Below are 15934 nucleotides of genomic sequence, written 5' to 3' on the forward strand. Positions count from 1 at the left end.
TTGAATTGTTTGAGCTCAAGGTACCCGGTTGGCGTATTTTCTTTTGAAAATACGTACGAAATTAATTATTATTACTTTCACAGCATGCGACGAGTTTATTAAAGAATTAAAACGGAATGTTGTTTCAATCCCGTAGTACTAATTTAACCTTTGTTTCGTTTTTGTGGTAAAAGGGTGCACCCTAGGCTAGATTAAGTATTGGGCTACATTAAAATATTACCTAACTGTTATGATTATACACTCGATCGTTGTTGTGTAATTATTATTTTAAGATATATTCATAAGGTATTTTTGTTATGTTGGCTATCATACCTTTTATATAGATGGTAATAGATAATTGTTCCTTTTTTACCTTATCTATGTCCTTAAGCGTACGTTCAGATTTCATCATTTTATTTTTAGTGATAAACGAACGAGCGTGGTATAGAATGTCAGATGAAGGGTAACTATAAATTACCTTTTATTCAATAGATTACTTATGATAATTTATATTTCTTATTCGCGTTTAATTAGATTTACTATTTGGTAAATTTACCGATAAGTCAAACAATCTTCCAGACATGAATGAGAATCGGAACGCACCACTGCGCACTGGCAATCCTAGCAAGACCCAACGTCAAGAAAAAAAACAACGAGGAAAAAGCAGAAATTTCGCGGTATTCAAAGTTACTCGAGCGACTTGAGCGAGTGGCGTCTTCAAGTTTCTTGCTTAAGCTTATCATTAAGTGTATTAGGTAGTTGATAAATCACAGTGTTGTGGGGATTGCTGTCTCAGTTCTGGTACAGGGAATCATTTCCAAAGCGAGTTGCAGCACAATTGCAGGTACGAATAAGTTGTAATGTAGTTGGTTAAGCCGCCATGGCGCCGTCGGCCTCTCGGCGACAAAGTTTATCTTAGAATTATCAACAAATATGTTAGATCATTTTGTAAAATGTGGTCATTTGGTATTCTGTGTACATTACAGCTGCACCAAGAAGCAGGGAATGTACCTGGCCAGTTCGAGACGTGTTTTGTGATATGTAGCATACGCGTGTTCATTCCACCGCCCGGAACGAAAAAAAAAAAAAGAATAAGTTGTTTACTTGTACGGCCGCACGGTTTCCTGGGTGAGTTTAAACCATGAATACGTAAAGATGTATGTTATTTGTTGGGAACATTCGACGTGAAATCACTGGAAAAAACAACATTAGGCTGAAGAAAGTAATGGGAAGCACGGTAGTGCCTCCGCCAAGACGAATACTACCTACATTTTTGAATTACATAGTATTTTGTAGAATTCTGGCGTTGAGTAGCCACGGATATCGCCATAATGGTTATTTATACGCCAAACGAGTGTAGGCTAACTGTGTTAATTATTTTCAGCTGGCATCATGGCAAGTTTATACAGTCGGGTTAAGCTGCGCCATGAAAAGTTACTAACGGTGACTGCGGACTCTCAGGCCCTCTGGGAGCAATTGCAAGCAGACGGAGTTGTCAGTGAAGACAAGTTCACGGCACTCCACCTAAAATTGAAACAGTGCTTGGGGACCTTTGAGAAGGAGATATTTCAATATTTAAGTGTGGTGCCGGATGCAGACGTGGTTAGCATGACACAGGATCAACTCAAGGCCGAAGATATATTGACAGAACTGGAAATTGCATGGCAGATTAACAAGAGGCGAAGTGGAGCTGTCAATAAGTCAAAGCTACCCGAGTTGAGCCTGCCAACCTTCTCCGGCGATAAGCTGAAATGGTGCGAATTTTGGGACCGATTTGCTGCCAATGTAGACCAGAGACAGTTACAGGAATCAGAGAAACTTATGTACCTCCTGAGCTGCCTAAAAGGTGCAGCTCTTGAAACGGTTTTCAGGAATGGCAGCTACCAACGCCAACTACTCTGTTGCAGTGGATACTTTGAAGCAACGTTATGGGTCAACTGACACTTTAATAGACGCACATTATACAGCACTCAACCAACTTCAAAAGGCAGACCATACTAGTACCAGCTGCCGGAGTGTTCTGGATAGTGTTGAGCGAAATCTCAGGGTGTTGGAGAAGCTCGGGGAACCAGTTGGAGGCAACCATTTAAGAGCGCTGGTATTATCAAAGTTCCCAGAAAGGGTGATCCATGAGCACCACCTCATAGGTGAAGGTACTGACTTGAAGGCCATCAGAAATAATTTAGACCGCATAATCACGGCAATGGAGAAGTCAGCAGCTACAGTAGTACCAACTCCAGAGACCATTGCCGTGCATGGTAGTAGCACAACTGAGGCACTGCAAGTCCGTACAGAGGTAAGGTCTTTGAGTAGCCGGAAGCGGAAACATGCGGGAAATGCTGGTGCAGGTGCACCACCTTCAAAGCGACCAAAAAGGGCATGCTTGTTTTGCAATCTGAAAGGACATGCTAGCAGGGACTGTCGAAAATACAGTACAGTTGAAGCTCGTCAGAAGCAAGTGACAGGAAGGTGTCTACACTGCCTTCGACGCAATCATACAACATCATCCTGCAAGCGCAAGATTGCTTGCTTCCGCTGTAAAGGAGACCACCTGCTCATATTCTGTCCCAATCCGGCCTCAGATGGTGAGGAACATGATATTTTAGAGAAGCACTCTTTAAAATCCTTGTGTGCTACTTCTAACAAACACACTTTTTTGCAGACCGCAGTGGCAACTCTTCAAAATCCTCTAACTAAGAAAAGTAGCAAAGGCAGAATCTTCTTAGACTGCGGTAGTCAGCGGAGTTACATTACTGTAGCAGCTGCAAAAAAGTTAGGCCTGCCTACCCTCCAGGAAGACCTGCTACTCATATTCACCTTCGGAGCTTCTGAACCTCGGGAGACGTCGACCCCCTCAACAACAGTCAACATCCTGACGAAACGCAATGTCACCAAGCAGTTTACGGTGAACGTCGTACCAAGAATCACAGACAGAGTTCCGGTGACATCCTTCAAGTATCCTGGAGTCGATATTGTTGCTGATGATGAGACAGTTGGAGAGGTTGTAGATGTACTCATCGGAAATGATTTCTTTGGCGCTATCCTCAGAGAAAGAAAGATCCAGGTGTCGGAAGATTTTTGGTTATTGGATACTGATTTTGGATGGGTGCCTACAGGGAAGCTTACATCTGAAGAAAGAAGCGAGGTCCTCTCAGTGGTCACATATTGTCAGTGTCACACTCCTAGCTGTCCGTATTTCAGTGAGCCAGATCTGCCTTTAAGAAACATAGATGTAAGGTTCTTATGGTCATTAGAGAACCTAGGGATCACAGACTCACCAAAGGCTACGAGACAAGAAGAAGCAGTTCGTCACTTCAATGAGACTGTGCAATATCAGGAAGGCCGGTACTTAGTAAAATGGCCCTGGATTGAGTACCCACCAGAATTGCCATCAAATTTTGGATTGGCCTTAGGTCGATTGAAGAGTAACGTGAAGAGACTGGACTTGCAGTTAATTAAGGAGTACGACTCTATCTTGAGGGAACAACTGGATCTAGGAATTATAGAAGTCGTTACGAGAGGGTTAGACTTGAACGGAGACCACCCAATTCACTACCTCGCCCACCATATCGTGAAACAAGATGGCGGCAAAGGGAGGATAGTATACGACGCTAGTGCCAAAAGTACTGGACAGAAAAGCCTCAATGAGTGCCTTTACAGTGGACCTTCTATGTTAGAAGACCTAACTGCATTACTTTTGAAGTTCCGAACAAAGAAGTATGGCATACTGGCTGATGTAGAGAAGGCGTTCCTACAAGTAGCACTTCAAGAGGATGATCGCGATGTCACAAGGTTCCTCTGGTTAAAGGACACGACCAAGGAAGTGACGGAGGATAACCTACTGTATCTGAGGTTCTGCAGAGTACCTTTTGGAGTTGTTGCTAGTCCATTCTTACTGACAGCGACGATCCGACACTACATAAGCCAGTCAAACAAGGCCTTGCTGAAACAAGTCGCTGACAAGTGCTATGTGGATAACCTAGTGACTGGAGCTGATACCTTGCAGGAGGCTAAGCAGATCTATGACCAAGCAAGAACGGTGTTTGAACAACTGTCTATGAATATGAGGGACTGGATATCAAACAATCAGAGCTTCATGGATATGATACCAGAACATCATAGGTCAGTCAAACATGGACTGGTCAAAGTGCTTGGACTTATGTGGAATGTCGAAGAAGATACGCTGAAACTGAATTTGACTGAGGACCACTTCAGCACAGATCCTCCGATAAACACAAAGAGAAAAGTTCTTCGGGCTCTAGCACGTGTATATGACCCCTGTGGCTTTGTATGCCCACTCATGTTGTCAATGAAGCTGATCTTCCAGGATATCTGTGAAAGGAAATGTAAATGGGATACAGAACTACCTATGGAGTTGACACAGTCTGTGAAAATTGTCATGGAAGGTCTGAAATCCATAGTGGACACAGAGGTGCCTAGGTACCTTGGTACAGATGTCTCAAGGAGTGACCTTAAGTACCACTTGCACTGTTTCACAGATGCTTCCAAAGACGCTTATGCTGCCGTTATCTACCTTAAAGTGATTGAAGATGGACAAGGAAAATCAGTCTCTCTGTTGATGGCAAAATCGCACGTGTCACAGACCAAAGACAAAGACGAATTAAAAATTCCTAAATTGGAACTACTAGGATTTCTGATAGGAAGCAGACTCCTGAAATACGTAAGGAACCATCTTGATCTTGATATTGAGAAAGAATATTTGTGGTCAGATAGTTTGGTTGTACTTAGTTGGATGAGGTCAAACAAACTGCTTCCACCCTTTGTCGCCAACAGAGTGAACGAAATCAAGCGTGACCACCCTAACACAGAGATGTTCTACGTCCACACAAAAGCAAATCCTGCTGATATTGCTACGCGTCCTGAACTGTTTGAAGAGAAAAGGCAACTTTGGTTTAACGGACCAGAGTTTCTCGTTAATAAAGAATCCTGCTGGCCCCAAAATAGACTCTACGAGGCACATCAGAACCTTCTGTCTGTTGGGGAGGTCCTGGGTGACAACCCAGGTGAGCTGACACAGGAAGTATCCATTGGTGAGGTTGCAGACCAGAGTAAGACCCCCGAGCAAGGAAGTCCCAGTGATCCCGTTGAACCAATGGAAACCCAGGATTCGAGCATACCTACAGAGAGTGGTGAATATCCTACTGATGGAAGCATGGAACTCGACAATCCTGCCGATGAAGGAGGTATCCAGCAGCAGACCATTGTGGCCAAAATAGTGTCCGAGATAAAAGATCTACAAAGGAAGCACTTCCAAGAAGAACTAAATGGCAAAAGAACACATTTAGCACGAAACTTAGATCTCTTTGTTGATGTAGACGGCTTTCTTAGGTGCCGTGGGCGTATGGCGAACACCACCTGGAGCTATGACATGAAGTATCCGATACTACTGCCAAAAAATTCCGAATTCACTGACAGAATCATAAAGGAGACGCATGAGAGTAACTACCACGTCGGTGCTCCACACACACTGAGTATCATCAGGGAACGGTATTGGATACCCCAAGGGAAAGCCCAGGTAATAAAGGTGTTAAAGCGATGTACCCAATGTGTAAAACACGGCGGCGGTCCGTATCGTTTACCAGCCACACCGGCGCTGCCTCCAGAACGAGTAAATTATAGCAGACCCTTCACTTTCACTGGTGTGGACTATCTGGGACCGCTATTTGTGAGTACCCAGACTGGTAAAGAGAAACGATGGGTAGCCTTATTCACGTGTTTGACAGTAAGAGCGATACATCTTGAAATCGTGAAGGACCTTTCGGCAGAAGAATGTCTCCTAGCCTTGCGACGATTTATAGCTGCTAGAAACAAGCCACAACGAATGTACTCGGATAATGCGACTTGTTTTAAGTTAGTCGCTGAAATGGTACAACAGCCATACTGCATTAAGAATGACATCCAGTGGAAATTCATATGTCAACTAGCACCGTGGCATGGAGGGTTTTACGAGCGGCTAGTGGCCTTGGTGAAGCATTGCCTTAAAAGAACCCTAGAAAAACACCTTCTCAATGATACCAGGCTACTGACAGTGATAAAGGAAGTGGAAACAGTACTGAATTCAAGACCACTGGCAAGAGTTGGTACAGAAGTGGAACATGTCCTCTGCCCGGCAGATTTCATAAGCCTAGGACAATGTTTGACCATGAGACCATCTGCCGTGGATATTCCGACTTGTAACACTGCTACAAAGAGCGACCTGTTTGAGAGCTGGAAGAGAGGATGCAATATCCTAGAAGAATTTAAGAGGATGTTCGTCAAGCAGTATCTTGCTAGCCTGAGAGAAAGGTACAACAACTCTCCCAAGCAGCCTAGAGTTAAATCTCATCGATCACCACAAGTAGGCGACCTTGTACAGGTTAAATCGGACCTCAAGAACAGAAACCTCTGGAAAGTGGGGAAGATCCACGAGCTGATCAGGGGAAGTGATGGTGAATGTAGAGTAGCGAGGGTCAAGGTTGACGATTCTTCCTTGACACGTTCCATTGGCCATCTCTACCCGCTGGAGGTAGATGACGAGACGCCTGTGGTAGAACCGGTAGCGGCAGACGCGACTGAGATGGAAGAGGACAGCGGGGAGTTGGATGCTCCAAACAGTTCAAATCCTCATACACCTGCACTTGATGAACGGCCGGATGTCGACGTGGATACTCTGGCTGGATGTGACATGACCAGTAACAATGAAGTACCACCACCACCAGAGGAGCAGCCAGAAGAAAGAGGCGTTGGCAGAATCAAGCGGATCGCAGCCATTCGCGCCAGGGATAAAATCCTGGAGTGGACGCGACACCTGCTTGCCTTGCTACAGTAACCTTCCTTGTTCTGGGGAGTGTCGCGCCAAGCGCGATGTAAGTTGGTAAGTGGTATCAACTAGGTTACTACTTTGTCATGTGGCAACACTGACTGCTCGGATGACAGTTCCGATGGCGGAAAAAGCACGATGGCGCCATTGGGAAGATCAAAATGAAGGTACGTGCATGAGGCGTGGAATGGCGCTGGGTGTGCTGAGAAATTAAGTACTCAGTGTGCCTCCACGCGGTAACGGGAGCCTGCCCTGGTGAGTGTTTATACACATATTTACGCTTATATAATCGACATCCTAGCTGCATGGGAGTGGAACAAGGGGGTTGACCAACGGTCCTTGGTTAACGTAGTTTCACTAAGGTGTAGTCCAATCTTGAGGTGTATGTACCTAGACAACAAGGACATTGGACAGGGAAGCCCGTAGCTTCATGGAGTGTGTACCGGAAGCACACAGGCAAAGCATGTAGTACGGTCGGTTATGAGTTGGAGTACAAGGGCCGGGTCTAGGGGGCAGGCTTATGGAGGACCCCGTGGGGGCATCGCCCCCACGTCCAGGTGGTGTGTAGGACACCAGGGTACTAGTCGGTAGTACCTAGTCTGGAGGCGAACCGATCGTACGGATGAGTCACTCTGGATAGGCCAGTAGACTAGACTCTCATATTGATGCGTGCGATGCCAACTCTGAAGTAAATATACTGTACATGTAACAGTGTGGTCGAAGGTGACCCCCTTCTCCTACTCTCATGTGGCATGGTATTATATGTATTGATGATGTGATATATATTTTGTTGCCCAAGCGAATTTATACCCGCTTGGATTCAGGCACTTGTGTTACACAAGGTGGGTATAGAAGGCGCGACAGAACTCTTCAACGCCGCATAGTTTACGTTTTCAAGGTACATTTTTGTCAAGCTTGAGTTTTGATGATGGATTCCATGAGGAATTGAGGGTACTTCTCAACTCTTTTAAGCAAACTTACAGCCATTTTTAATATTATTTTATGCATGGCGTGAAATAATTTATTTTAAGTATAATCGAACACTCAATTCGGGTATTTTACCAATCTTTTTAATTTCATTGTATGAAATCCAAAATCAACAATAATCTTTCTTTCACCGGTCTCCCTCATCGAAGTCGGTTTTTTTTTCTTAAAAATTATATTCTCCTCTTGTGCGATTTATACCTCTATCTATACCTGTTTGAGCGACATCTTCTGGTACTTGGCGTGGAGTTCAGGCGCGTTGGGGAGCGTGCCTAGTGCAGCGATTTTGTCGAGCGACTCTTGTATTTTCTCCTGCAGTAGCACCTCCTTTGATGCCATCTTTTCGAGCCCTTTGGCGTCCTCTTCCATTTTGTCTTGTGCTTCTTTTTCCTGCGTAGAATAATTGACAACACGTTATTTTTGCATCGCAGTAGCAGCGGAAATGAAAGCCTCGAAAAGCTGATCGTTGTTGGAAACACGGGGGGCAAAAGAGGCCGGGAACGGTCTCCAACTAGATGGAGCGATCAAGTAAAAGGGTTCCCATCCTCAAACAACTTTTGCTCGGTCGTCAGAGACGCGATAAACAACAGGCATTGATGCAAGCATATCATAAAAACCAGGTGTGGAGCATCCACGTCCACCGATGACCACGATCCTCAGGCATGAAGGAGCGACCACAGAGAGAGGAGTAGAGGAAAAAAATGAAAATAGTCTTTGCCTTTGAAATTTGAACGTGGAACTTGATACCACAAGAATTCGGACAATAACAATAACCAGTAACTAAATACACTAAGAATCGGTTGCATCAAACCATTGCCCAGCGTTAAAGCGTCACCGAAATATTATTGTATGGGAACTATCAGTCCGTCAAGTATGGTTGGTACAACTGGTTCTTAACTGATCCGACTTCGTACCTTATCTTGTTGCAATAAGGTCTACAAATGGTCCGTTAACAGTGTTCACAATGGTATCTCTAGTAGTTAAGGGCCTGAAATATAATTATATTATTGCTCCAGATCTTAATGTTACCTTCAAAGCTAATTTTACGGTTTAAATCACGTGTTTTTAGTCACTCGCTAGACATGTTTCGGAAAGCCTTGGTCTCCATTTTCAAGCACTAACAGTGCACGGGTAGCGTTCATGACGGCCATACGTCGCGTACTGCTGCACGCCACGCTGCGCGCTGGGCGCGAGTTAAGGTGGAGCAACCAATACAAGTAACCTTTGTCAGCACTACCCCTAATTAGGTCTTGACGTCAATGCTTACTTGTCAATACTTTATTATAAATAGCTGTTAAGAATTAGATTTAAGTTAATATTGTATTAATTATTATCTTGGACGTTACTCTGTTCGATTAAATAAATTATTTTTAATAATAAATCCAGTCTCTCCATCTTAATTGGCGCTGAGGACAGGATTCCCGTCGTATCTTGACACGTTCAGAAAGCCGATAAAATCTCGCGACTGTGCCGTGCCGGACAACGTACGTTTCTACGTTTAAACGGGAATTCGAACAAATAAATTTATTAAGAGGAAGCTGAGTCAAGTTCCTGTGAAGCTGAGCAGCCGAGCAGCGACAGACCTGGACTGGACCCGAGAACAAGTATTTTCAAGATCTACAATATTCCGGAAGGACATGGAAGCTGCGGGACTGTGAGTACACCTTTTCACCATTCCCTCGCTTACTTCCGTTATCTACCAGTAATATTTATACGTACTTTTACGGATTAGACATTGCCTTAATCGTATAGTATAAATAGTAAAGCTAATTGAGAATAAAATTCTTTTCAAATAGCGTGTAGCAGTAAGTAAACACTAGAATATAAGTCAATTTCAGGAAATCTAGATGAAACAGACGCAATACGCTATGACCTCGAGATAAGGCAACTTAAAAATGCAGAACATTCAGTACCCAGCAAACATTTTTGGTGAAAATAACGATAAAATCACCTATTATAGGTCGCAAATCTGACAGTGACCAAAATGAGTTACCTCGAATCGACGTGGAATCCACCTGGATTTCACCAAAGTGGGGAAAAAAAGCACGTGCCGGCTACGTCGATTCCACGTAATTTTTGTAATTGTGACCTAATGGTTACTACATAGGTAATGTTTGCGACGTGGATTGGACGTCGCCACGACGTGTAATGTGGTTGCAATGTACAAAATTAGTAAGACTTACTATTTTTCAACATGATTTCAACGTTTTTTTTACCATTTAATTCCCAAGAAAGGTTATTTTTTTATGAGATAGCATGAAGAGAAAGAGACAAATATATTACGAGAGTATTTTCTTTCCGCTCACAATCAAAATGTCTAACGAAAAATCAATCTTAAGTTTTGCAACGAGAATGGCGGCCATTACTTCAATTACTTGGCGTAAAATAATTATCTAGGTCGATTAAGCAGGAATTATACGATGAAATCTTGTGCGCTGAAAATTTTCTCGTGCAGTATGTTAGGTTTTTATTCAAAACTACTGATGGGCTTTCGAAATACTTAAGTATTAATTTTATTTAAGCTCATAAGTAGTATGTATTGCTTGTAATTGGGGATCGTAAATTTGTGTTCGGAGTTTGTAAATATATTAAATTGACTCTATATTTTTTTTTCGTATAAATGAAATTAAAAGTGCTGTTAGATTTTATTGTTCTAGGTATTACAACATACCAAAATTTTGCAATATGCAATAACAAGACCTAATTATAACAAAACAAAATGTCGGCTTGACTAAAAAGTTAAGTTTACCTAAAAATACGACGTACTGGTATTTAAGGAAATTTTACGTAATATATACTCAATTCTTCGACCTAATGATGCAGAGTTACCGTTTAAGGTCGAAGCGACCGCCATCACAACGTCGCTTTGACCGCGTACCGCGAGGCGAGCGCAATCGTATTCAGTATTTGTTTGACATCGCGGGCGTAGGCGGTGTGCTTACGACATAGACATATATATTACTTCGTAAAGACTGGCCTTACGAGCACTACGAATGGGGCTAATATATAGGTGTCAAAATCGCATTTAGTTACACCCCTGCACTCAGTCGTCTGGCGAATTGCGCAGTGGAAACGCGTCACGTATAGCCATTCCCAATTTAAAAAATGCCTAATTGTCTTGTGAAATTCTGTAAAAACTATAACAGGTAAATCATATCAAATTTTGTTTCATATTGACCTTGCGCGGCGCGAAACGCGATGCGGCGGTACACAGACACATATTAAAGTAGACTGCACTCTCGTCTCCAAAAAACGAGCCTAGCGAGATAGTTCGAGGGAGACTTCTACTATTACCATATTTATTAAAATAAATGTCATTTTTATTGGTTAGGTAGGTTAGGCTAGTTTATTGACTCACTAATAGTCCTTCTAAATGTTGACATTTAGTGAAAATCAAGCTTCTTTGGTTATGAAGTATTTTGTATGTAATTAAAACATAATGTATTTATCAATCACATTTTAATATGTCTTAATTTCCACTTATCCCTACTCAATATTCTTAAGTGAAGTTAATAAATATTTTTTTTCAGACCAAGTTGATCCATAGCTTGTTAGTTACAGAGTATCGTAATACTTAACTATCTATGTTAGTTGAACAATACAAAAAACAAAAATAAAATAATAGAAAAAAATTAAACTAAATATATTACACGATATAATAATATGATATCAATTGACAGGGGCAAGCAAGGCAAACTATCTCTGAAGTAGAGACTTGTCCCTGCTAATTACCTCTTCAACCCAGAAGCGAGTGAGAGGAGAGTCGAGGCGCTCCGCCAACGCCCTTAGAAGGTCGTAATAAACTAGCACGGTAAAATCTATAATAATAACATTTATATTAATAAAAATAGCAGCATGGCTTGTTTAGCTGTGGGTGGCAACGAACATTTATTCAGTTGTCACTTCATCGTCGCCCTAAAGAAAAAGGGACTAAAGCACCAATTACATCCACACTTCCCGATAACGGGCCCGAAATCAGTCCCGATTTCGGGCCTGATAATCGTTTTCTGTTTCACGGAATATTAGCACATCGTTAACGATATTTGAAATGTAAACAATACTTTGTCTCTAACTGTCTAAAATGTTCAATGTTTGATATTCTTGCACAGGAACCATTTTTTTACATTTCAAATATTGTAAACGATGTGCTGATATTTGAAATGGAAAAATTCTTTCTCCTCCCGGAAATTGATAAAGTGTGGATATAATTGGCACTTAAGGTCTCCCTCGACTCCCTCGAGCCATTTTTCTAGACACGTTTTTTGGAGGCGAGTGTGCTGTGCAGTCTACTTTGGCGTATGTCTATGGCCTATTGTATCTTTGCTGTGACCATCGGCCACGTAGTTTACTCAGTATACAACAGATGACGCTGTGTTTTGCTTAACGAAACTTTTCGGTCGGAATTGTTTGCATGGCCTTATCTTTACTTTTTTAGATCTATGGCTTACGATCAGAAGTGCCAAGGGTAAATATTACGCACACAGGTTCCCCAATTGGAAAGTTATATGTATGTGAAAATTAAGATTTTGAAAATTTTACGAGTCATTAGTGATAATTATTTTAACTGATTGTATGCTTAGTTTAAAACATATCTGCGTACTTAACGCATCTACGCAATATAGTTACCAAAACATTTATTTCTAATTGACTCTAATTTGGTTTTAGGTATTTATTGTTGCAAAAATGATATATAAGATAGTGGCCACCCATTACTGAAAGGGAATGGAAATAACGCTTTGCCCTTAGGCGTGGGAGGAGAACGGCGTTAAAAACAAGAGACATACCGTCTACGTTGAAAATCAACTCAATACTTGATATAGTACTTAAATCCATATCTAACAAAGTTTTTTGTAAACAATAGCTTATCTTACCTTGATACCAAAACTTGGCCCATAGGCTCTATAAAAAGACATCGTCAGTTTTCAGAAGTGCTCATCCATCTTTTGGCAATTTAAATCCGTGTTCAGTCAGTAAAACTAACAAGTCGTTTAGAGATGACTTGGTGTCTGCAGGTGAGAGCAGTCTTCATTTCTAATGAACTCATCTCCAGAGTCTTAATTTTCCGATTCCTTGTTTGCACCGATTTCACTTCCATCTGTCATCTCATCTATATTATCAGATATTTTATTTCCTAATTCATTATAATACGAATGCATATAATCAAGATCTTTGCCTGTGTGTGTTATTGAAACGGTATCAGTATCAGTAGATTGACACAAAGTTGGATATCCATCAAAACTGGATTTAGAAGGTAATTCACACTTTTGTTCTTCTTTTAATATTTCACTTTGAATTTTCATATTAGCCTTACACTTACTATAGTAACTGCTGGAATGTCTATATATTTTTTTGTCTTTGGCCATTGTAAATCCAACACTACTTTTGATTTAAAAACGAAATAACTATTGGGTAAACGCGTCCTATTTCACCGAGAAATGACTTATTTGTGACTAAAACAAACTTGACCTGAAGTCGCCTCGCAAACTTCAACTTATTAGTTATTTTTTAGGGTTAATTTGACTATTAGGTTATCTTAATGAAACCTTATGGTATTTTTAGTACCTTACAAGTGTTTATAACTTTATAGTCTCAATTTGGTATCTATGGAAGGTAATATTTACTACGAAATTGGTAGCAAAAGCTACTTAAATCATCGACCTAAAGGTCCCCAGTATAAGAAAAAATTACATCGCATATACACCTAATATGCACCTAGAAGTAATAATTAACTATTTGTCGAGTTTCGAAGTTAATTTTACGTTATATTTTGCTCATTCTCAACCTTTAAGTTTCTGACTTTATGGTGTTTTGATTAAGGGAAATTTACGTTTTAATGGCTCTATATTTTTACCCGGAAGTATAAATGTACGATATGTGAATTTATGTGGTGCGTATGATGTAATTTTTACCTAAATTAGTAATATATTCTAGAGTCTGGGAAAAAGCACTTAGAATGTTTGCTGGGTAGAACGTAAAGTATCTTTGATGGTGAATAGCCTAGATAAATTTGCCAATCTTGCAGAAATTACAAATTCAAACATTAATATATTAAGTAATAAAACTATTGAATTAGAGTCATTGTTAGAAAGAGAATCCAAAAGAGATATCACCTTGTCACTTATGAATAACCTGTTTCAAATATCCAACAACTTTCACATTATATACGATTTTATTCAAGAAACAGAGACAGCAATAGCTTTCAGCAAATTACATGTCCTACATCAGTCTATAATAAATTCTACAGAACTTATTCACATCCTTTCAGAAATAACGAAACATGCTCACTTAATTTACCCAGTAGATAGAATAAACTTAATTAAAATAGAACGTAACATTATTCTTAAATCCTATATAGTTAGTAATAAATTAGTTTTTGTATTAGAAGTTCCATTGATAGAACCAAGTACGTATAATTATTACAAGGTAATCCCTATCCCTATTCATAATCATAAAACCCTAAAAACGACCACAATTATCCCCAAACACCCCTACCTAGTGGTGAACAGGTTGAAATACAGGCCCGTAGCAAACCCATGTGAAGAGATCGAGGACAACAAGTTCCTGTGTTCGAGTGATGACCTCGTACCCTACGCCACTGAGACCTGCATAGAACAAATTATGATAAAAATATTTCTATTTGTATGACAGAACGTCATACAAATAGAAAAGGAAAAAATTCAAAGGATCACCGAAAACTACTGGCTGATATATACCGAAAATAACCTAATAGTTACAGAATACTGCAACGAAGAAGTTAACAAACATACCATACAAGGAACCTTCTTTCTACAACCGAAGAAACAATGCAGAACAGAAGTAGGGGACATATTCATTCCAACACCCACAAACACCTCAATGAACGACCTGCAAACGCCGTTCGTACCATTACCAGAATTACGACAGCCCATTAGAGAAGAAGAAAGACGACTAGACCTACAAAATGTGGACTTCAGCGACATCAGGGACGTCATCAACAGTGCCAAGTTCAGCGTGAGCGAAAGCAACACGGACGACTTCATTTACGTGGTGAAAAATATTAGTGTCTGGACCATTTTACTATATGTTGTCATTCTTTTAATCATTGTTTTTACTTTATATAAATTTAAACCTTATACAAAGTGTATAGGACGAAATTCTCTGAACCCAACTGTGTCGTCTTCAGATAATTTCTCTCTTGAGGAGGGAGGAGTTAAGGTGGAGCAACCAATACAAGTAACCTTTGTCAGCACTACCCCTAATTAGGTCTTGACGTCAATGCTTACTTGTCAATACTTTATTATAAATAGCTGTTAAGAATTAGATTTAAGTTAATATTGTATTAATTATTATCTTGGACGTTACTCTGTTCGATTAAATAAATTATTTTTAATAATAAATCCAGTCTCTCCATCTTAATTCGCGCGATGAGAAAACCGGTTGGGGGAGGGCTGTGGTTAAGGGGCTCCCTAACGCCAATGACCTTCGATCTGTATCCCTTATTTTTCTAATATTTTTTGTAGCTTATTATATTAACAGTAACGCCTGTAAGCAATATAGTATCCCATCTTTACTTCAAAGTTCATTGTCTTCGAGATATTTGGCATCAAAGTTGATCAATTTTAGACCAAAAAATTGGTTTACTGGCCATAAAACTTTTGTGTTAATTAGTATAAAATTAAAATTTCTGACTAGTTTTTAGAGACGTCAAAGACGGACCCAAATGTATAGATTTCATACATGTAAAATCCTTCACAGCAATCGAGTAACGAAAAAAGTGTTTTTTAGACAATGTTTAAAAAATAAAATAAGTATTCATTTCTAAAAAACCGGCAGATCAGAATGGAGATAAAAGATCCGATAGCCGTTTGTCTTATAATTCTATCTATAGAGTAAATGTAGGAGTAACGACTCGAAACTGGTCAAAAATCGAAGAAAACCACGGGGAGCCCCTTAATGTTGGTATGTTTGACGACAGTACAAATCTGTAGCCCTAGTGAAAAAGGGTACAAGTCTCTGGCAGTTTAGGTGTGTACTAACCTAACCTAACACAAGTATTGCTATACTTACCAGGAGGTATCCATTACCAATATTGTTTAAATTCTACTAGATACCAAATAAACTATTTTGATTTTTTTGACTTTGGTTTTGAATTTTTGATAAGGGCATAAGTGT

General features: G+C 40.4%; 2 protein-coding genes across 2 annotated transcripts in view; one reads left to right on the top strand and one right to left on the bottom strand.

Moving 5' to 3' along the window:
• LOC133523028 (structural maintenance of chromosomes protein 3) overlaps positions 1–15934 on the bottom strand; it is a 45702-nt gene that overhangs the window by 13500 nt on the left and 16268 nt on the right. The window contains exon 18 of the mRNA XM_061858530.1: positions 7997–8173. Coding sequence (XP_061714514.1) covers positions 7997–8173 — 177 coding nt within the window. The remainder of the gene's footprint in view (positions 1–7996; positions 8174–15934) is intronic.
• Positions 383–7302, top strand: LOC133523023 (uncharacterized). Its single transcript, XM_061858525.1, has 2 exons — positions 383–823; positions 966–7302. Exon 2 carries the CDS (start codon positions 1853–1855, stop codon positions 6806–6808), a length of 4956 nt encoding a protein of 1651 aa, XP_061714509.1. The 5' UTR covers positions 383–823; positions 966–1852; the 3' UTR covers positions 6809–7302.

Source organism: Cydia pomonella, chromosome 11 (assembly GCF_033807575.1).
Source record: "Cydia pomonella isolate Wapato2018A chromosome 11, ilCydPomo1, whole genome shotgun sequence".
In the NCBI taxonomy this organism is placed as follows: domain Eukaryota; kingdom Metazoa; phylum Arthropoda; class Insecta; order Lepidoptera; family Tortricidae; genus Cydia; species Cydia pomonella.